At 40.3% G+C, this 22,947-nt stretch overlaps 3 protein-coding genes across 6 annotated transcripts; 2 read left to right on the top strand and 1 right to left on the bottom strand.

Moving 5' to 3' along the window:
- The first annotated feature begins 430 nt into the window (after positions 1–430).
- On the top strand, positions 431–9,098 carry tbc1d10c (TBC1 domain family, member 10C). Of its 2 annotated transcripts, XM_034135817.1 has the most exons (10): positions 431–515; positions 872–1,006; positions 3,112–3,211; positions 3,384–3,491; positions 3,586–3,692; positions 3,971–4,085; positions 4,369–4,434; positions 4,629–4,818; positions 5,492–5,649; positions 5,794–9,098. In XM_034135817.1, exons 2-10 carry the CDS (start codon positions 876–878, stop codon positions 8,182–8,184), a joined length of 3,366 nt encoding a protein of 1,121 aa, XP_033991708.1. In that variant the 5' UTR covers positions 431–515; positions 872–875; the 3' UTR covers positions 8,185–9,098. The 2 variants fall into 2 exon arrangements, with proteins under 2 accessions (XP_033991708.1, XP_033991715.1); XM_034135824.1 differs by lacking the exons at positions 431–515; positions 872–1,006 and having other exon boundaries at positions 3,136–3,206.
- rad9a (RAD9 checkpoint clamp component A) lies at positions 8,319–14,276 on the bottom strand. Of its 3 annotated transcripts, none has more exons than XM_034135855.1 (12): positions 13,892–14,276; positions 13,719–13,789; positions 13,519–13,601; positions 13,388–13,436; positions 12,528–12,642; positions 12,252–12,351; positions 11,849–11,955; positions 11,196–11,302; positions 10,884–10,948; positions 10,705–10,803; positions 9,338–9,584; positions 8,319–8,764 (listed from the first exon to the last, which is right to left on the bottom strand). In XM_034135855.1, exons 1-12 carry the CDS (start codon positions 13,923–13,925, stop codon positions 8,654–8,656), a joined length of 1,188 nt encoding a protein of 395 aa, XP_033991746.1. In that variant the 5' UTR covers positions 13,926–14,276; the 3' UTR covers positions 8,319–8,653. The 3 variants fall into 3 exon arrangements, with proteins under 3 accessions (XP_033991746.1, XP_033991753.1, XP_033991762.1); XM_034135862.1 differs by having other exon boundaries at positions 8,480–8,764; positions 13,528–13,601; positions 13,892–14,274; XM_034135871.1 differs by lacking the exons at positions 13,388–13,436; positions 13,519–13,601 and having other exon boundaries at positions 8,480–8,764; positions 13,892–14,272.
- zgc:113229 (uncharacterized protein LOC550612 homolog) lies at positions 13,708–21,390 on the top strand. The gene is made up of 7 exons (XM_034135834.1): positions 13,708–13,796; positions 15,082–16,539; positions 16,624–16,763; positions 17,839–18,241; positions 18,382–18,517; positions 18,635–18,831; positions 19,784–21,390. Exons 2-7 carry the CDS (start codon positions 15,694–15,696, stop codon positions 20,024–20,026), a joined length of 1,965 nt encoding a protein of 654 aa, XP_033991725.1. The 5' UTR covers positions 13,708–13,796; positions 15,082–15,693; the 3' UTR covers positions 20,027–21,390.
- The last annotated feature ends 1,557 nt before the right edge of the window (positions 21,391–22,947 follow it).

Here is a 22,947-nt window from a genome sequence, read left to right as displayed (position 1 = left end):
CGTTAGATTCCCATACTCGATTAGTAGGCCTACTCTTGGTAAATGTTATAATACATTTGAACACGATTAATTGCAGAATTACCTTATACAGTATGTGAGCAGCATATTGTGCAGTAAAGATGGCGCATTTTAAATCATATAATAATATGAGCATATTTATCACTCTGATGTCATGTTTGAATAATCATATTTGTCAAACTAAATATAGGCCTAACTTCCTTAAATGTCATCTTAACAAATAATGTATTCCATATACAGCCAATTTTAGTGCTTTAATAGCCAAAGGGGAAGTTGGTTAGGGGCATCATGGATTAGTCATTCAGAGAGAGACATAGCGAGTGACAGAGAGAGAGAGAGAGAGAGAGAGAGAGAGAGAGAGAGAGAGAGAGAGAGAGAGAGAGAGAGAGAGAGAGAGAGAGAGAGAGAGAGAGGAGGAAGTTTTTCCTTCCTTGTCACTGGAGGATCTCACACTTCACCTCTTCTACCGAGTGACAAACATGACCGAAATACAAAAGGTAAGTACTTTAAAATGCATATTCTAAGATACTCAACAACAGTCCTTGCGTGTTTTTGTTTAGAAACAAGGAAGTAGACCTAAACTGCTCTACGCTGATGCTAAAGAAAATGCCATAAACAAGTCGTGGCTTGAAAGGAAGGGATGTTGTAAAGCTTGTAAAATGTTCTTAAGTGTAGCAAGAAGGCACGTTCTTCAAATAATAACAACCTGGACATACCCTATCCAGAGCAGAGATTTTGTGCTGAACGTCTTTGATACATCCACATGTAGGAGGCAGTTTAAAACCACTTCAGCTTCACATAGTCATGATGATGAAATAAGGTCAGATGAATTATGAGATATTTCTTTCTTCAGTAAGATGCTGAGTCCAAAGAGTCAGAAGAACGTCAGTGAAGAGGACAGCTCTGGATCTGATGCAGGGTCAGAGGTCGGCCCTGAACCTGAGACTGACCGCTTTGGCTTCATTCTGACTAATGGATCCACAGCTGGGTGAGCACTTCCACATTTGTGCTGTATACTAGTTCTCTGTTTTAATTCTCTTATCAGGAATACTTTTTGTACATTCAAAACAAGTTGTTCCCCTGGATGCTGAGAAACTATCCCTTAAGTATATCGCAGGTTAATTCGTTTTTAAGAGGTCGTGGGATGTATGCTGAAGAGATTTTCACAAACTAAGTAATCTTCTTACAAAGCAAGACCACATATCTCTATTGAGACCAAGCATCTGACAACCAGCATTTTAATCCAACGCTTTTATACGACAGAAGTGGCTCTGCATCTAAGACACATCCAACTGGGCTAATAAAATAGTGCTCCAATAAGTTAAATGCTCAAGTTCAAGCACTATACAACAAGAAAGGGAGATCATTAGTTTATAATTAAAAAAAAGACCTGCTAGATATTGGCTATATTCAAAAGTTAAATGTCCTCTAAAAATTCATCAAGTCTAATATTTAAATGACCTGTTCCAATCCTATTATTCCACAATTGTTCTAGTGCATTATGGCTTAAGGGAGCACCACCAAATATCTGTATGCGGACTTTGGAATCAGTTGAAGCAGCTATGAGAATCTAATGAGCTTTAAAATCAAGGTAAAAATCTGAAATGACATTTGATTTTTAGTTGTGGACAGTGTGTTATAAGTAGGGTACATCAAAAATGTTCTGCTAATACATTTGTATACAGAAAGTAACATTTTAACTTTATAGAGAGCATAAATGAGGGACAGCCACATGAAAGGTGCAACCAGTGCATAAAACCTAAATATAAATATTTAGTGGTCATTTTTACATGCTCATCTACAAAAATACTACTCTTTTTGCAGGAGCATGTTAGACTTTAATTGGTGAGGAAAAGGATTAATTTTGATGCCTGACTTTAAAAACCAGCTGTCAGCCAGTTTGACGTGCAGGAAGTCCAAATCTCCAGTTGTCAGAGTTAAACACAATTGAACATCATGAAGGCAGACAAATACCTAATCTTACTTACAGGGGTGCTGCAATAATGCTGATAATTATAATTCTGTATAAAGGTGCAAAATCCATGTATGAAAGAGTTCATATCATAAAAGGTGAACATGAAGTATAGTGAAAAATGTTTTATATTTCAGATTCATTTAATTAAGAATACATTGACTACATATTTACATCACATCAACAATGAAACTTCACATATTGGCAGTGGACCAGATGAAGAATGTAGCTTCAGGATCAGTAAAGCTGAACAAACTGCTACCTGCCGACTTGACGCTTTCCTCATTCATAACATCCTGAGCTGTTGCCATGGAGACATCACACTGCTACCGTGTGGTTTTCCTGTTTCCTGTCTTGTTTTTTGGTGCACAGTCTCTCTATAATGACAACACAAAAAGGTGCATGCAGTAGCAGCTCTGCACTCTGACTTAAAGGCCTGCAGTTTAAGGAGAGCCTTAGTGCTGTCCAGTCACTGAATGAGACACATACAAGGCTCTAGTTCTTATGGTGAATAGTAAGTGTTTGGAAATATTTTCCAAAGATCCAAACAAACTTCTGCACACTGCAAAAATTATATTAAAAAGTATTTATTATGAGGGTTTATATTTATGTATTGATGCAGATGTGTTATGTGCCATGTGAATGTTTCCATACAGGTTACTTTACAAATGTAAGCTGCAGTTTTTGGGCATGTACCTTAATCAAAATGCTGTTTAGCCTTTGGGACTTTAAGCATTCATCTGATAAGACATCACTTATTCTTTCTGAGCATTTAGGAGCACATTAAGGATTGTTAATATTTACTGGCTTGATTTATGATGCTGGTGACTGTTAGTAAAGTAAACTAATGTTTGGTATTTATGCATTCTTATTGCATGTGGTGAATGTAATGTGTGTTTGGTTGCAGAGCCACTCCCTATTTAAAATAGCTTCTCATTGTCACAAACCGTTTGCATGATGAAGGGCTATTTTTTAAACATCACAGCTAAATCTATCTGTGAAAATAAGATAGTGTGCAAAACAATGCCCTTGTCTTATTAAATAGATGTTTGAAGTATTGTTCCTTCCTGATGTTGAAAACACTTACTGGATGTGTTATCTTATACACTTTTTTGTGTCAGGACTGTGGGCCCACCCCCTGAGTTGGTCCGGCAGAGGGAGACCAAGTGGATAAATATCATCAGCCAATGGGATCGCATCTTGTTGAAGAAGACCAGTAAGGTGCGTCCTTTCTAAGAGCCATTGTTCATGTTATTAGTCACACCAGTCCTTTTCCTGCTATGATTGAAAATGTATTGCTGTTAAAAAATGCCGGTGTACATTTACCTTGATAAAAAATGATTGTAGTAATTGGTTTTTGCTGTTCCTGTGTCTGTTACCACCGTCCCTGCAGGTCAAAGTGCAGTGTCAGAAAGGCATCCCAGCCTCACTCAGAGCTAAGTGCTGGCCTCTGTTGTGTGGAGCCACTGACAAGATGAAACAAACCGAAAACCTCTACCAGGCAAGAACATTAAACACTCTCACAAGGGTTAATGAGTTTGCCATTTGAAGTGGAAACATATGTTTGAATTAAACCCTCCATGTCTCTGTGGCAGACCCTGGACTCGCAGCCGGCTCTGCAGAGCTGGGTGGATGTGATCGAGAGAGACCTGGACCGACAGTTCCCTTTCCATGAAATGTTCCTCTCCAAGGATGGACACGGGTAAGAAACATTCCCACTTCTAATTGTTTCTGTTGACAAGCATTTAGCTTCTGAAAATTCATATTTTTCAATCAGCCTTAGCTGTTACCACTTCATATTTAAAGTCCTTCCTTGTTGGTCTTTCTGTTGCACAAAGTTAAGAAATTAGATAGTGATGTTGACCTGTCTACATTTTTACTTTGTCAATTTATCTAAACAACATAATGATGAGATTAACATTTTGTTTGAATACCGGTGATTGTTTGTGTGGCTGATTGCTGTGGTGTGTTTGTGTGCAGGCAGCGTGGTTTGTTCCGGGTGTTGAAAGCCTACACTCAGCACAAACCAGAGGAGGGTTACTGCCAAGCTCAGGGGCCTGTGGCTGCGGTGCTGCTGATGAACATGCCTGCTGAGGTAACAGTCAATAACACAGTATACCCTTATGTCCAAAGAAGTTGTACATGCATCTCAAAAAACATTACAGGAATTATTTTTAGAGTCTGTACTAATTTAAGTTTGATCGTTTTTAACATACTAGCTTTTTAGCATTCTGTCCCACAAAGAGATGCTTGACAAAATGATGTATACTTTATTAAAGATATATAAGTATTGTCCTAACTATATAGGGGCTATTGTGGCATCTGATGTTGACTTATTATGATTTTATATTCCATTTCACCTGATGTGACCCCTGCAGGAGGCCTTCTGGTGTCTGGTGCAGATCAGTGATGAGTACCTGCCTGGATACTACAGCCCTCTGCTGGTGAGGTCTTGCACGCATGCACACAGTACATAATGTCCCTGGCACTGCACTTATGTATGTCACACACAACATATTACTCTACTGTAACGTTCTGTAGATAGTTTTTCAAGAAAACTTCCACTTATCATGAAATTACTAACAGGTATTACTCAGATCTGTATTCCTGAACGGTCTAAACATGTGCACCTTTGTAGGAGGGAGTCCTGTTTGATGCGGCCATGCTGACCTGGGTGTTGAAGAGGACGTGTCCAGCTGCTCACAAACACCTGCAGCACCACGGGGTGGAGCCCCTCATGTTCGCCACGGACTGGCTGATGTGTCTCTTTACACGTCACCTGCCCTTCAACACACTGCTCCGAGTCTGGGACCTTTTCTTCTGCCATGGTACGTCCTCCATATAGGCTGCTATGGGTCAAAACAACTCAAATGATGTCCTGAAAGTAAGGCAATGTTAACAAAATAGTAATATCTTAGACACAATAATCATCATATTATATTTTATGGTACATTTCAATGTGTCTCAATTGTTTTTCAATGAAGGATCTCCAACAAGATTAGCGACTGGTACCATCAAACGTTTGTCTCCTCAGATAATTGGACAGAGCCTGTTTTCTTATGTTTCTGTTGTCTTAGTTATGTAAAAAAACAACACAAAAGAAATGCCATCCTAAAGATATTAAACATGTATTAATATTGACCTCATCTCAACATAGAATATCCATAAAACAATGCAACTTACACTAATGCAATTAGCTGCAAGTAACACTTCACACATCAAGACATGTGAAATGTGTGTGATTTAAAGAGTGATATGTGAAATGATCCTACCTATTTCTGGTATTATTACAATTAATTTATTATTTCTTTTCGGATTTGTCATCTGTTATGTAGTTAATCTATGTACCTAGATGTGTTTATTTTGTTATGCTTCGTGAATATTTTCTTAAAATGCAAATAAAAAAAAATAAAAAAAAAGATATGTAAAATGATAAAGTGTGCAGTAAATATTTACAGCATATGTTGTGATAAACTCCTCCCTCTCCTCTCTTCTGAGCAGGGGTGCGGGTGCTGCTCCAGGTGGCGGTGGTCCTGGTGCGGCGGGTGCTGGGCCGGGCCGAGCAGAGGAAGCAGTGCCCGGGTCAGATGGAGACCCTGGAGAGGCTGAGGGGCGTCAAGGAGGAGGTCCAGGAGGAAGATGATCCTTTCATTGCAGAGGTAAGTCACCTGATTTCATCCCAACTAAACACCTGTGAAGAAAGTATTAATATCCACACAAAATGACGCAATATCTTATCGAACATTTCGAACATTTCGAAAATAAACATAAAAGTGAGACCAGTGTTTTCTTGACTTCCTCAGGTGTGCTCGGTGCAGCTCTCAGCAAGAGATCTGGAGAAGCAGACGGAGAAGGAGTTGAAAAAGTGGAGGACTGACAGACCCTCATCCACTTTTGACCCCAGAGGTCGCTGCCAGGGATACAGGATGGCGTGGGCGAGTGGGCGACAGAGCGAGGAAGAGCGGGACATGAAAGAGAGAGCGAAAGGAAACCTGTCCGTCCCTCTTGCTCGCTCTGCCTCCACTCTCTCGCTCTCTCCCGCCCTCCTTAGCAAGAGGTGGGGTAGAGGGGCAAAGACGAACACACGTGAATGGGAAAGTGGGGGCAAAGTTGTGAGGCATCTCTCAATGGGAGCAAAGGAGGACTGCAGGAGCTGGGCTGGGCTCAATTTCAAAAAGGTGCAGGGCGTACAGGAAGAGGAGGACACTGTGTTCGAGGAACCAAACAAACTGACAGGAAGTACTGAACAGGAAAAACTCCCAGAAGAGCCTGAAAAGATAGAAATCAGAAACATGCCAACAGAGCATGTTGAAGAAACAGTCATAAAAGAACAAGTGGAAATCGCTGAAAAGGAGGAAACACAAATCAAAGAGACAGAGGAGAGCGAAATGTTTTCTGAACAGACGGAAGAAACAACAGATCAAACCAAAGATCAGACTGTTGAAAATATTCTTCATCCAGCTGAACAGAAACAGGGAGAAGAGCTGGACTCTGACAGCCAATCACAAGTCCTGGAGCAGCAGAGTCGTGAAAGCAAGCAGCTGGAAATTGAGGTGAAGGAAACAAATGAGGAGACAGAAAAACCAGTGGAAGAAATCGAACAAACAGCTGCTGCTGCTGCAGAGGAAAGTCTGACTGAGATACAGAAAGATGCTGATGAAGACACAATCACAGAGGAAGAGACGCAAGGAAGTCTGTACCCAGGTGAGGAACAGATGATTCAGGCTGACGTGAAACCACAGGAGAGCACAGAATCTGAGCACCAGATGCAGGAGGACACAGAGATAACGAGTGAAGATGAAGCTTCAACAGAGACAGTGACACAACAACAAGAAGTGATCACAGAGACAGACATCAGCTCACAGGGAGATGCATGTGAAGGAAAATACCACAGCACCGAGTCATTAGCAGAGACACACAATCAAGAAGAGTCCCACACCCAAACAGAGACACACACTGAAGAACAGGTGCAGAGTCTAGAGGGAAATGCAGCCACACAGGAATTAGAGGCTGAAGAAGAAACAGTAATATCATGTTCCCCTGAATGCATGCAACCAACAGAAGGCACTGACGTATTAGCTGAAACAGACACTGAGGAAGAAATAGCAGGTGCCAACGAAATAGTGATGGAGTCAAGTGAAGGATTGGAGAAAGAGTGTGATGCAGAATGTACACAAGAGGAAGAGGAAAGCTGTTTGATGGCAAACTCAGAGGCACAGGTTGACAATGATCAAGCAGGAGAAACACAAACAGAGACTACTGACTCTAAAGAACCTTTTGAGGCTGAGACTCTCACCGTTGAGCCTGATTGGAAGTTGAGTCCAGAAGAAACGAGTCCCTCAGAGGAACCTGCACCTGAACAGCCAGAGATCCAGGTCGCTATGGGCGCTGTGGAGGAGGAAGGAAGTCCAGAATCTGTCCATGAAAACACTGTAGGAGAGGACGAAGTCTTCCTTTCTACTGAACCTATGGACTCTTCTAATATCAAGAGCATCTCACAAGTCCAAGATTCTCACCTCGTGAAAGAGCAGACTGAGTCGGGTAATAGTGGCGGCACAGAAGTGTCGGGGAATCGCAGCAGCAGGTCTTCTGGGGATTTCTGCGTCCGCAAGGCGTCGAGCTCTCGAGGTTCCAGGTTAGCCCGAAGGCTCTCTGAAGATCTCTTCATCATGCCAGAGAAAACGAGCCAATCAAAGCTTACTCCTCATCAACCAGAAGCAAAAGACAGTGCTGCAAACACAACCCAAAATACTCTGTCTGCAGTGACCGAGAGGGTAGTGGTACAGCCGCTGCCCGACCCCCCTAAACGCTTTGGTCTCTTCCGCAGACTGAGAGGAGAGCAGCCAAAAAAGGCACCCAAACTGCAAGTCCCCAAAATCTTGATCCAGGACTTCAGTGATGGAGCAGGGCTGGAGAAACCTGTCGAGGAAGAAGAGGGGGATACACTGAGCTCCAGGGAGAGGAGGAGGAGGCGGAGGGAGCAAGAGAGAAGGGAGAAAGACGAGGAGAGGTCGAGGAAGAAGAGAGAGAAGGAGCTGGCGAAGGAGAGAGAGCGAGAGAAGAGGAAACCGCAGACGAGGGGGAAAGGTTTCCAGGTGCAAAGAGAGAAAGAGAGTAGTGAGGTGACTCAACCTGCAAACACTGGATCACAGACTCATAGACATTCTGTTTCTTACGCTGAGTCTTACTTCTGACAAGACAAAACAAATCGTAACTAGATCTGGAGGCAAGATTTCCGAGTGCTTCAGAAACCCTCTTTTTGTGTGTGCAGAGATCATATTTCTTATACTTGAACCTTTTGACATGTAAATAAGTAATGTAAACATACTTCAAAAATATGATTCTTTTATTTAGAGGAGCTCTTTGTTGCACTTTGATCACAAACAGAACAGACATTGAATGAAAATGTTTTACTGAGAAGTGCTTCATGTTCATTGTCACATAATCTTCTAATTTGAAGTCCACCATTAACGTTATAGTCCGTTAGTCTTTGGATATTTTTGCACAAAAGAAATCCAAGTAGAACTCTTGTACGGGCCAGAGAAAACAGCAAATAAAGGTTCATGGTTTCCATTTCGTTTCAAGCGCTGCAGGTGGTTTGTGGGTTAAATTAAAAGTCCATCTCTTTCCTCTTGGTCTCTTTTCCATCAGTCCAGTGTGGCTCTATTGTACGTCATCCTCACTGTCACTGGCTAACACTTCCTGACCTGTCAGCGGCTGAGTGGTCATCTGAGAGGAGGGGGAAAGCACCGAGCCGAAGAACAAGGAACAGAACTACGAGAGGAAAGAAAGTGATGAATATTATTTCTAAGTGAACTGTAAAATGTGAGCTTCTGACAGTAAACAGGCTTTAAACAGCTTCTAGGAGTAACATTTAAGCAATTTCAAAGTAGCTTAAAACATGTATTTCCAAATTATCTTAGTAAAGAAAGACGTTAGGATACAAATTGTTCCAATAAATGTAATTTATGTTACAAAGAAATCAAAAAAGGTTGACAGAATTCCTTTGTATCCACAGCAATCAATGTATTTGGACACTGTTTATTTCAACCACTGTTTTGATCATGATATCATAAAGTATGACGATGGGATCGTTTCATGTCAAAGACTTGAAGATTTTGCTTTTCATGAGGGATTGTCCAGATAAAACATCACATAATGTTGAAGAGCAAGTATTTTTAAGGAATATATTTGAAACTCATATTCTTAAGCTTAAAACAAATATTTTAAATCAAGCACTTTCCAAACTCTTCATGACTTTGTAAGGACCCTGCTTATACATTTATCTACCAGTCATTTGATTGTGAGCCTAATAGTTAATGTATTCATTTGAAAACCAAACTATACCTTCTTGTTTGGGGGTCCGCTTGAATCGACTGCTTCTTCTTCCTCTTCCTCCTCCTCTTCCTCACTGGGAAGCCTTGTCCTGTGATTGGCTGCGGCAGTCTGTTTTAAACTTGTGGAATTAGTTAACGGGGGTGAGGGTGGACTTGAAGCTGAGGGACCTGGCATTACACTGGTATCCATGGCGATGAGGTAGGAGTCCATGTCGTCATTCATGAAGTCATCAGGAGGCGGTGGAGGTGTGCACGCTCTGAGGAGACACAATGGAGGGAAATATGCCATGAATGAGGAAGTGAGAGCTACGCCTCTCCCTGGATTCATTCTGACATTCAGTGACACTGACAGACAGCACACTGAGATGTAAGGTCATAGTAGTCATGACTGAAGAGAGTATATCTTATGATCTTGTTACTGTATTGTGAAGATTAAGGTTTCACTTTTTATCCAATTGCTTCTTTAGACATGATATTAGGCAGAAAATCTAATGTTTTTATCTTGTATATAAGAAAATGGGGGTTCTACAAGTTATGTCCCTCTTACCCAGGAAGAGAAATGTATGTTGCAGAAGAGGCTTTAAATTGCCAAGTTGAAGAAACATGAAAATGCCAATCAGCCCAGTGCGAGATTTCTATCTCTATCTAAGAGGCTGCTCCCTCTTTGACTATTTGTATACTAACTGGTAAATGTGATCTTATTTGATAACCATTTATTGTAGGTTTCTGGTAGGATGAGTCATTTATTTTCATACTGAATGACCTATTGTTAAGAAACTCATGGGCAGATCTCTGGTAAACCCAAGACCAAAACTATAATAACAATAATAATAATAATTCAATTTTTTAATTTAGGCGCCTTTCAAGGCTCTCAAGGTTGCCGTACAAATACATAAAAAACAAGATACACAATAGATAACACCAGCATAAGAAACATAAACATATGAGTATGAATATATTACTAAACTGTGCTGCATTAATGGCAAGGTAAAAAAGTGTTACAATTCCTCTCACTCATGTCCAAATGCATTACACATGCTACATTAATGGCACCTGTTTATTGTTAGATTTCATCTTATTATACATTTTGAAGACAACATAGCTTTTTTTGGCAATTCATTGAGACTTTTATTAGACTCTACTATTTGTTGTCTACAACACCTGCAGATTTGAGTCAGCTGACTTTGATACCAAAGTAAGGCATCTCTTGAAACAGTTGTTGTGGCATCTCTGCAGAGTAAATGCTGAAAATTCCCCAGCCGTAAGAACCAAATGGCAACACAGTTTGATTTTTAATTAGTTCTGCCTTTGAAAATTGCAGTCTAGTAAAAGGTTTTCACCACTGTTTTTTAAGCACTAATTTAGTTTCAGCATTACCGTTTTGTGTTGTTTTTACGTAGGTTGGAGTCATCAGAAAGCGTTGCCAGCACAAAATTCCCCTCCAGGACACTGTCTGTTACCGAAAGCACTACAGGGCTGACACACACAAAAAGCAATTGTAAGTAAATTGGAGTTACACAAAGGATTAATGAACATATGTGTGCAAGTTTGTTTACCTGCCAGGTTCATCAAAGTACATAGAAATTGGGAGACCAGTCGACTCTGCAAACACTAACAAACCCTGGAGGAAAGATGAAAAAAAACTCACTTAGAAAATCTTGATTAAAAAACATCAATGCAATAAGTTTTTATTTTAAAAGAAAAAATTATCATATTTTTTATTCCTGGCGTATCCACATAGCTAAAGGAACTGTAGTTTGCTTAGGATAGAAGAGTCAGCTAAATAAATATAAGAATTGCCCTCTGCAACCTTTTCCACTGACTAATTCTCCTATTCTGTTACTCCATCACTCCTCCATTTGTCTCACCCGTAACTCCTTTAGACAAAAGGTGACGCTGTTTTGAACTTTGACGGAAAAATGGTCAAACTCGTCTGAAGCCAGACACAGCTCCGTCAGCATGGCCTTGGACCGGTCTGGGAGGGAAACGGGCAAAAAGAGAAACATAAAGAAAGACAGGAGTTCATTGAGGACAAGAAACGTTACAAAACTAAACATATTTTATAGTTCTGTAATATTACTATGTTTCTTATATTCTAAAGCTGTAATGTTGCAGAGTTGAATGGCTCATAACAGCCAAGACCACACACTGTAATACTGCTGTTCTGCCTTTCTACCACAGGAGGGCACTACTGGGTTAAATATATTTGTTGCATTATTTCGTATAATTGATAGCAACCTTAAAAGACACAATGACAGATTGGGGCTGTGGGTTAGTATATAATATCAAGTTATGTTTATTTTCTATCATTCTTGTATCATCTAAAGTGTTTTTGTTACTGTAGTATTCACTGAAAACACCAATTGAAACTCGTACTCATCACTTCAAACATACAGTACCTATGTAAGGTTACAAAGAGAAGTATAAATAAACAGTGTGTTGTGACTTTGTAAAACACAGTTGACGAGTTTTATTCAGTTATTTAAGTACATTTGTAACCTTTGGGTGAAAATGTATTCACCTGTTTCGTCCTCCACATGGTTTTTGACCCACATTCGATCATCACTCACTGACACGGTCACTTCTTCCAGAGACGGGGGAAAGTGCACGACTGTGTCCACCAGCAGCCTGAGAGCAAGGGACGACAGAGTGAGCAGTGAATCAGGAACAAAAAAGAAGAAGGGAGGCAAAGAAAGGTGCTATTGGTAGGGCTAGGTCAATGTAACCGTTTTCTAATGTGGTGAGTCAACATGTGTCTTAATGCAGGTTCTTCTTTGACAGCAACATTAGTTCACTTTATTGTGATATATATATATAACAAGACAAGAGGAAATGTAAACATCACAAAGGCGTTCGAGGCATACGTAAACATGAAAATGTGATGTCTGTTATTTTTAATAAGAAAAAAAGGAGATTTGACAGACCTGGGATGGGATCTGAATACATTGGAGTAGCTGTCTTTATCGAACACTGCCTGTAAGCTTTCACTGTCCTGGAAAGACAGGTTATGTGTCTTCATGAGGCCTGCAGAGAAAATACCAACACAAACACGTTAAGTACATAAGCACGTAGAATACTATGTGATGAATGCATGAGATGCTGAGTAAAATATGTGTCAGTATAAATCAGATGTAATCCCTTTGGAATCGTCCACGTAGAACAATGTGAGTCACTGTATGAGCAGGAGTGGAATCAGATACCGTGTTTGCAGTGCAGGGTGAAGGTGAGGCGGTTCTTCTGCTCGTCCAGCTCAATGTGACACTTTTCCACGGTCTTCTCCAACGTGGCAATAGACCTGAATACGGCCTGCACACTCTGACTCACACAGATGAACATAAGAAGGGGAAACACGTATATAAACAAGGGGACAGGATGCTTGCTTATGTTCATATGCACAGGAATATTCTGCTATTAACCCAAATAAGCTCATATTCATAATTGTATTTTATAACAATTACAACTGCTGTTTATTCAAGGAAAAAATAGGCTATACCTAATTATCAAGATGACAGGAAAGATAGTGTTGGTAGCCAAGCCCAGAAAGGAGACTCTAATTTTATAGAAGGTACAGTCTGCAATTCTTATTCTAACCACCTTTTGTCAATATCAGTGAATATGTCCTCATGGTCCCCTGGCTAAATGTTTAAATGTGTGCACTGCAAACATATCTGGTGTAAAACCTGGCAGTGTGAATGGGAAACAAACAAAGCAGCAGCGAGAGGGACGGTAAATCTGAAACATTCTAACATTCTGAAGCAGCACTGACAGGGGGGGGGGTATTTGTTCCACCTTTGAGCTGGCTCAGATCTGATTCATGTAATGGGATCAGTGATTCCCAACCATAGGCAAACCTAGACCAGGACTAAACATTGACTCATCCAGGATCACTATGTCTGTGTTAATATTATGAATGCTTTTTTTCTATGCCAACATTACTAAGCTACGCTCATCTGAAAGGGCTTTTAAGAGGTGTATGTTATACAAAAGAAGTGTGGGAATCACTGAAATGGTGACTAAAAGCATTTAATTAAAGTAAGCTCATCTCTTTCTCACACCACACCTTAATTGCCATCTTGCAGCGGAAGGCGAGCCCAATGGGGATGGTATACCTGCACAAGAAATGGGAGGTTTAAAGCTCCTTTTAACGACACTCACAAATGTGTTCACTCTCTCACACACACAAACACACACATTCTGCACCTGCTGAAGAAGAGTGGTGCGAACAGGAAGCAAGCATATGCCGACCGAGAGGAGTTCACAGACCGCAGAGCCAGCTACAAGAGAAAAAAAAACAAATCATCACCAGTCATCGACGCAAACAGTGCACCAACAGGAAGCTGCATGTAAGGAGGAAGTGTTGTTGTATAAGACAGTTTATCAGAGCAGCTCACCCCATCTTCCTGAGGCTCCACATAGAGCTCATCACCGATCCTGGACAGAGAGTGGATGGCTTTGGCCAGCACTGGACGGTACATACACACACATACACAACATATATATTACTATAAACAACAACCTAGCGTCCTGTAGTAATACTCTAGCTATGGTTCAAATTGTGTGGTACCTTTGACGTTGCCTCCCGTCACGACGCAGTCCATCTCTGCAAATCAGGCTTTTCTGTTTAGTTAGCAGAGTTGGCTAAAAGTTAGCCAAAACACCACCAAGTAGTCACTAAACGAGGGTTTATTGGTTTGCACACCGAGTAGTAATCCTGGTAGTGCCGAAAACATTCCGTTTAGTTGTAGCTTTATTTTTTACTTTCAGCCGCGGTTTGACAATCCTGCACAGATCTGTGGGTTGTTTACGCCGCCATTACCCGCTTCCTGACGGTTGACCAATCAGAGAGGCTGAAACTCAAAGGAGCGTGGTTGACTTAGCGCATGCGCAATGTGCTTCTAAGTTGATCATAAATAATAATAATTGAATTGAATTATTAATAATAATAATAATAATAATGATAATAATAATAATAGTAGTAAGGCGTAGGTAGGTTCTTAGGTAGGCCAACTTGTACCTGACTAAATCATTTTTACATTACATTACAGACATTTATCTGACATATTTAGTTATATGTTGTAGAGGTTACTTTGCAGAACAATAATATTATTATAACAAAATCAAACATTAACAATAATGTTTGTATTTTACTTACACCTGAAATGTAAATATAGTATAATAATAAGAGTAAGAAATACATTAAATGATTTAGTCAGGTACAAGTAGGCCTAACTAAAAAAGGATCCTTTAATATTATTATTAATATTATTAATATTATTATTATGCATATCTGTTCTTTCGTAATATAATCAATAATTATTTAAATGGGAAATGTACTAATGGAAAAACAAAACAACACAACTCAGAGTATCATGTTATGGGATTCCACTCAAACTATTATACTTTGTTCCTACAATGAAAGTACAGGCCTGCTTTTTATATTTTAGGTTCACAGAAAAGTCAATACAGTTTGTTTCAAAAGGGAAAGTCCAAAGGTCAAGCTTGCATTTTCTTATTTCTTTCATTCTGAAGACACATAAATAGCAGCGGCTCACTAAAAATGCCCTGTAATTACGACTCAAGGGTCATGGTGGGAAGAAAGCGGGAGTGTGCACATGTGTGGAGCTAGAGATCCAGGAAGGGAAATGGGAAGGAAGGAAGGGCAAACAGAAAGATGGGCAGAGACAGAGAGAGGGAGAGTCACTGTCAATGCGTAATTATCTCACCTCACTGGTCTTTCTCGTTTGTCTGCTTCAGTGTGTGAGGAACGCTGCTCTGCTCCGTATCTCCTCCCATCCCAGTTGATATGGCTGTTGCTGAAAAGGTGTGACTAAAACATTTGTGTAGTGAAACCACGGACGTTTGGAGAAAGAGAGAGACTTTTAAAAGACACCAGAGGACGAAAGTCAGGAATAGTTTTGAGTCTGGTTCAGCTTTTTGCCAAAATAACACAAAAAGAGAGACTGCTGCTGAAACTTTTTTTGCATTATGGAGGAGTGGATGCAGTATGACAGTGAAACGTCCATGAGGATAAGCAGCCGCAGAGAAAAAGATGAATTTCTAACCTAGCTGAGGAAGTTGAACCGTAAGGGATGGACCTATCTTGAATTTTGGACTGAGAAAGAAGGTTATAAAAAAGATTGGATTATAAAAAAACAGAGAAACAACCAACACAGGAATCTCAAGAGGTGACGTGATTCACACACAGCTAACTTCTTATGTCATGGTCTTCAGTCTGTTATTGAACACATTACATAAGTCTGTGGAATCCATTATTTTAGTGGACTATATTGTTGTGATAACATGCACTCATTGTTGAGATACTTTTGGGGGATTTCTGGATTTGATGCACAGCAGTACTGTTTCTAGATGTCTCAGTCACCTAATCCCAAAGACAGTCAGGCCCTGCTGCAGTCCATGCTGCAGAAACTGAAGCTCCAGCCGGGAAAAGAGGGTCAGGCATACCTGCACACACCGGTACCCACCACAGCTGCTGCATCATGGAGGCCAGACGGAGAGAGAGGAGCGTTCAACCTCCAGAAAGTGAACAGCAGTCCTGGAAATGGCTTTCAGTTCAGTCCCAATGGTATCCCCTCAAAGGAGTGTGGGAACTCTGCTGCAGGCAGTCACTTTGGATTCAAAGGTGAAATACAGAGTCCAGGTCATGGCTGTGCAGTGGACAGTGCTCTCATTTCCTTACCCTCCCAAAAAGATAACATTGATGGTGACACGGGTGAGGACAGTCAGCCTGCGGTTACCCCGACAGGAACAGGGCAGCTGTTTCCTGCTGGATCACTTAAGGATGCTGATATCGCTTCCTTTGAGAGGACTGACGGGCCGTGGGAGGGTAGTTTTGCAGCGACAATGCCTTGCAATAAAGATGCTTTCACCAGCATGGGACAGAATCAAAACCAGGACCAGAGTTTTAAACCCAAAGTGTATGTCTGGTCTTCGAAGCCAACAGATGCAGATGTTAAAAGTCAAGAGAATGAAGTGCTGCATACAGGAAATGGAGGATTAGGAGATTTGGCACAAAGTAAAGACTTGCAGATTGTGCCGCTCAACAGCAGCTCGAGAAGGAACCCGCGATTATCGGAGAATAAAACGAGGAGATGGACTCAGAAGATCAAGGAGAAATGGGTCCGGTCGGGGAGTTTTGGCAGAAAGAGAAAAGAAGGAGTGAGAGTAGACTTGCATAGTGAGGAAGGAACTGAAGTGAGTAGAGCATTTTCATATCTTCTTATTTCTAAATTCAAATCTATGAACTAAAAAGTGAAACTGCAGCTGTTTACTTCACAGATTTCACCTCAAAGCCAGCTGCCGACAGCAGTAAATCTCATCCCTTCAAATAAGGAGGAAGAAAGGACCCTCTTTCCACTTGACAGCAGAGATCCAAGTAACCCCCCTCCCACACACACAGAAGACGAAGAATATATGAGGTAATCTACCAACAAACTGTACTCAGAATCTAGAATAAATACACTGCAACCAGTACTGAAGACAGCATGACACAGGCAAACGTTTTCAAGGTCAGGTTTTATTTCTTTGTCTCTGCTACGACACTAGTAAGATATGTAAGGTATTCCTGAGACGTTTCCAAACATAGAAGTTATATTAGTTTGGGCAGATATGTATTGTGTGATGTGCCAAACATACCTCTGTCACTGATAACATCTGTCATCAGCCACTTCGATCACTCTCATGATGCGATAAATCTCTTGTCTTATGTTCATAACACCTCGAAAAGAAACATCATGAAACAGATAAATGTTTACATACACACAGACTTTCTCAATCTCCTTGAAAAGATGGTTCTTGACAGTGGATAAATGATGAGACCGGAGTTGTTCTGTGTTTTTCTTGCTGTTGTCGGTCTTTCAATATGTCTTTTTTCCTACCCTGTCTGTTTTGCTCCATGGTGCACCAAGGCCTTTCATTCCAACTCAAGACATAAATCTTTAAAATGTAGTCACAGATGTATAGTTTATTTTTTGTGACTATTTTCAGCTGTTGATTAAAACACATGTTGTACACTATTGAGTATTTACAGCAGCTTTAATGTTGTATGTTGGATTGACTCTAAACAAAGCACAGTCCCAATGTTTATTCTAAAGAAGAAACATGTCCGGCAGTGCAACAGTGGGGCTAGATTATACAATTAAACAATAAGGGTTTATGACACAGAGGAAAAAAGCTTTGTCAGGCTTGGGATGCAAAGATAATACTTGTTAAAACAGGTAAAAACATAGTTTATTATTTTAAAAGAGTCATTCATTTTGTCTGGACATTGTAGATTTTTAGGAAACATGACTTAAAACGGATTAAATAGAGCATCTGTTTGGGACTATTTTATATGGCAGAGTGGTTTGGTTTGATTATTTCATAACCTGCACATTACACACTTGTCATTGGTTGATACATTGGTGGGATTGATTAGATGGTAATTCCTGATTTTGAGTCTGAGGTAGATGCATGTGCAGGATCTAATTTACCAGATCTCTTCTCTTATTCCAGGTCGAACAGAGACTTTGAGTTTGGCCTGGGCTCCTTTAGCTTGCTGGACGAAATTGTTACGGGTCAAGAGTGGGCCAAGTTCCTAAACCCCAACCAATCAGCAGCCTCGACCAATCAGAGACCAACAGAACTCAAAATCCTATCAAATTCTCATGATAATGGTCAATCGACTCTGATTTTGAACCAACAAGGAGGAGTGAACAGCCCGTGGAGCTTCCAGGGAACTGAGACATCACCAGGTTTAGATTTCAGCATGGCACAAATATCACCTGACGCTTCCCACCCAGTCAGCATGGACGTTTCAGAAGGAAAACAGGCTGCAGCACTGGAGTTCCACAGTGCACCTGATCAACTAATACCAATGGAACATGGACAAACCCGTCGACCTGCTGCGTTTTTAGAGGTTTGATATACATTATAATGCATATTTAGCTGTTTTTAATCATTTGATTGCAAATTTGTTTCTCTTGAAAATGAAATTCCTTAACTTTGAAGAGTTTTACTTTCACATGTTAGTCGTTCAACCTGTGTTTTTATTTGCAGGCTGCAGATATTACAGACAACTCAGCACAGAAGATCAGAGCCCACCTCAACAGAAAGAGACAGCACGAGTCGACAGAAATAGGAAATGAGAGGTTTCAAACAGAGAATAGACATGATGAAAATCAGACGGGCAAAGGTCAGAGCAACTGTTCACTCTTTTGAGTTGAAAGAGGTTAGATGTTGTCAGTTGTAGCTGAATTTCTGTTTTTAAGAAGTTGGAAACTCAATTATCTTCTTGTCTACCATCTCACAGAGGGAGGCCTCACAAGCAGCCACGTGATGGAGGAGACGGGAGAGTTCCAACATGATGACAACATGATGCCTTCACACACCATGAAGTCTCCTGCTCCACCTCTCTCTCCGTTTACTCCTTTTGCTCCTGTGCCCCGCGGTGTTCTCAAACACTCAATATCCCAGGATTCACAGTCAACAGAAACGCTGACAAAAAGGGTAAGTGAAAATAGTGATTGTGTATCACACTGCCTCCCTGTGGTGAAGAATACATGATACATCTAAGCAGGCTTGATTATGGACTGTGATATAATATAGTACACTCAAAATAGTCACTGTGTTGATTTAAAAATACAGCCTTTAGTGTGCTGTTCTCCCACAATGCATTGCACAAAGCAAATTGAGAATCTGCTCAGAGCTGGAAAACACCAGTAATCATAAAATAAAATAAAAGTATTTGGGATATTATGTTGTTGTTTCTTTTGTTAAGTTACAAAGAGACAAAGTTGTAGTTTGATTGCCTTTGCATGGTGATTGTACTGTATGTTGATTTATTTTATTATAACCTCAGAAAACAGTATACTATATATACATTTTTACTTGACAGTAAGAAGTGTAGGTACTGTGAGTTTTCATATGTTGAAGCTGGATGAAATTGAAGAGGTCATGGACTGTTGATCTTAAAGATTTATTTGGGAAAAGCTTTGTTGATACACAACGCATATAGGACACTTCATAGACATTTTCATATCTTTGTCTGTGAAACAGCAAGTATTTATAGATGAAATGTTCTTTTACGTTGGCAACAGCTCAGTAGTACTTTCTGATTTAAAAAAAAATCATTTTCCAAGACATTTCTTGTAAAGAACAATGTACCTTTGTAAAATAAAAAGGAAAGAATTATCCCTAATTAAACCCACCCACTCACTGTTTGCCTTTAGACATTTTTTTTTTTAAATGTGTAGCTTACTTGAATTGAGACAATAACTCTTTATTTATTAATTTACAATGTACCCACTTAACACTGCTGTAAATCTTCTTATATTACACATTTTTTATTGACACTATTAGAACTAACTTTACTTTAAAAGTGAATATGAAATGTCATCCAACTACTTCTTTCTTTACACATTTTTGTTCATACTTCCTTTTCCCCTATTCTATTGATCAGAGGCGAGTCGAGGAAGACAGGCGGGTTCGTTTCTCAGAGGAGGTTGTGATCATCGAGCCCCCGGAGCCGGGCCCGGACGCTTCAGACTCCGAGGAGGATTCAGGAGCCGAGGAGGACTCTGTGACCGACCAGGAGTGTGAGGAGGAGCCGGCAGCAGCAGAGGAGGAGGCACCCGCACGACGACATGCTCTCCCTGCCTGGATACTGGCTCTGAAGAGGAACTCAGGGAGGAAGCACAGATAGGGCCTGGAAAACTGCCAGTCTATGAAACTAAAATAATTTCTTGAGTTATCGCTGGACATTGAAAGCACCTCTGTGTGCCTACTTCTTGTCCCCCTCCCCAAACAAACAATGCTCAAAATGATGTTTGATTGTGTGATAAGATAAGCTTCTTTCAAGGCTTTTCAACTAAACCAGAATGTTCTTTTTGTACCTTGCACCAAGGGATATTTTGAAGTGTTGAGTTGTGTGAGGTACTTTCTAATATACAGTTAGTGTATTACCTATAGTATAAACTAAGCATTGTTCTGCTATAAAGGGGGGCAGTAGCTAAACCAAATTCAGTCCATTACACAAACTAAATAACCAATCGAGGCAACACTAGACCTGCATCTGTCATGTGTTGAAGGCAAAATTATGATTTAATTTTTAGTCTGGTGACTTTGAAGAGAGTATAGATAATGGTTTCAGATCCACATTGGACAGCAAGTCAAAGAAGTCAATACATTTTAAATATAGCGTATTCTTAAATTGATATTAGGTTTTCTGTTGGTGGCCAATAAATGTTAGGCTGCTGCCTTCTCCAACATCAGTAAGCGTACAGTGATTTGCTCCTGTGCCGTAACTGCTGTTGTCTTCTCCAAACTAGGGGCAGGCTGATCATCATCTATAGTAGGTAATACACTGACTATGGATCAGTCCATATCAGTTCCCTCATATAACCACACTTGAAACAATACAAAATATCCCTGTTTACCCAGGCCCTCTTCTCTGTCTCAGACACTGTGTCACATCATCTGCAAAAGTGTTTCTTGGATTTGGTTGCTGAAATGAATATTCTTTGAAAGCTTTTCTGAGAAATGCTGCATTGTCCTCACCGCTCCTTCAGTCTTGCACTGACTAGCACCAGACTGTCTCTGGGTAATGGCTCCCTGTCCAGCTATCTAGGGTAATTAACCCCAGAGGAGGAAGTGCACTGCGTGAAGTACAAAGTGTACTGCATGGAGATGCTGTGGTTTCAATATGTTTATCAGTTCTGTTTATTATTTTGTTTATGATTATTTAATGTACAAACGTGGAATATACATTTCCCACTCAGTGTCAGATAGATTGTACAGATACAAGTATATAAACATACTGCGTTGGGCTAATGGACACACAGAAAACATACAGCAGTCTCTGCAGCAAAGGCCACGTCACTGTTAGTGTCCAGAGCATCTAAGGGAGCATCAGTCTTCTGAATAGGACCAGCTGTACCGGAAATAACTGAACATGAATAACAATAAAATGTTCTTGTTGCCTTTACCTACACAACAACTCACACAATCTAATGAGGAATATTCAGGACCTATAATCATTATGAATAAAATGTAAATGTCAAAAATGTGTATCATTGGTTTAAGTTTGATTGTTTCCATGTACTATTCATTGATTTGATTCACTCATTAGTGTCTGAAGAATTAGGATTTTCAAAATATCTCCTGACCCTGATTTGACTGCTTCCTGCTTTATCTTGGCCTTGCATAGATTTGGTCGCCATCAAGATCCCTCTTTTTCTACCTCACAGTTGGTTCAGTTGTCTTCCACGGGGCTGCTGCCTCCTCATCCTGCAGCTCATCAACACTTCTGATCACAACTTCTTACTCATCCACCAGATCATCTAAGCACATCTTGGAGCTCTGAATCATTCATGGTGACGGTCAGAAACACAACGAAAACAACAGAGATACAAACACAGAGGTAACACAGACAGCAGAGATAAAGACAAGCAAAAGGGCTGTTGGGATTCATTGCTAATTTATCCAAATAGTCCGCTAATAAACCCCCATAAATGATTGATACACATGTTTTTGTATGCTTAAAAAAAGTGACATATAATATGATATTTAGTGAACTTTAGATGTTAGCTTTGGTCAGAGCCATGGTAGCTGTTTTCTCATTTACAGTTTGTGTGCTAGGTAAGCTGCAAGCAGTAATTTAGCTTTATATTTACTTTACATATAAGAATGGTATCTTTCTTATGTTCTACCATCCAAATATCTTAGTATCCTGGAGAGGGGTGCTGGAAATGCGTGAAAGAATATATTTAACAAGAAAACACCCTTAGTTACCTGATTATCCAAGTTAGCCTATACATTACATATTATTTATCATCTTATCATTATTTGCTTTTTTCAAGTTTAATCAAAGCAGAACTAGGATTGACACACTTCTCCTGTAAGTGCTGTTGTAATAGTCAGAACGTTAGTAGTTAATTCTGTCTGAGCGTTGCTTCAAAGAGTGACCACATTGAGAAGATAGAGTACTTTATTGCACTGTGTATCATATTCTGTCATTTCCATTCCATGCATTAAATTGATTTGTGTGATTAAATTAGTACATCAAAGTTTGTGGCTAACTGCTGTCAATTCCTCTGCGGCATCTGTTCACAGCTATCTTCTCTCGTACATCTCTGTCAGAGCCATTAAGAGGCTCTTTAGCTCATCGATCACTTCCCTGGCCACAGCTTATAGTGAGACAAGGGGGGGGGCTCAGAGAACTTAAATGTACAGTAAGTGTGTGACAAGGAGAGTTTCATGAATGTCTGACACGAAATGTAGGATTAAACAGAATTAAATGGAATCATAATGTAATTTTGGTTTGGAAAAAGGAAAAATATGAATTACATTAGTCCATTAGTCTGAACAATAACATCTACTGTGCGTCATCACCCAGAAGTGGACTAATAATGGACCATTTGTAAACCTCACACACACACACACACACACACACACACACACACACACACACACACACACACACACACACACACACACACACACACACACACACACACACACACACACACACACACACACACACACACACACACACACACACACACACACACACACACACACACACACACACTATGACAACAGCTCACAACTCCCTACCAACCAGCG

Source organism: Trematomus bernacchii, unplaced genomic scaffold, assembly GCF_902827165.1.
Source record: "Trematomus bernacchii unplaced genomic scaffold, fTreBer1.1, whole genome shotgun sequence".
Taxonomy (NCBI): domain Eukaryota; kingdom Metazoa; phylum Chordata; class Actinopteri; order Perciformes; family Nototheniidae; genus Trematomus; species Trematomus bernacchii.
Note: the sequence above shows the minus strand (reverse complement) of the source record. Positions and strands in the feature narration are given on the sequence as shown.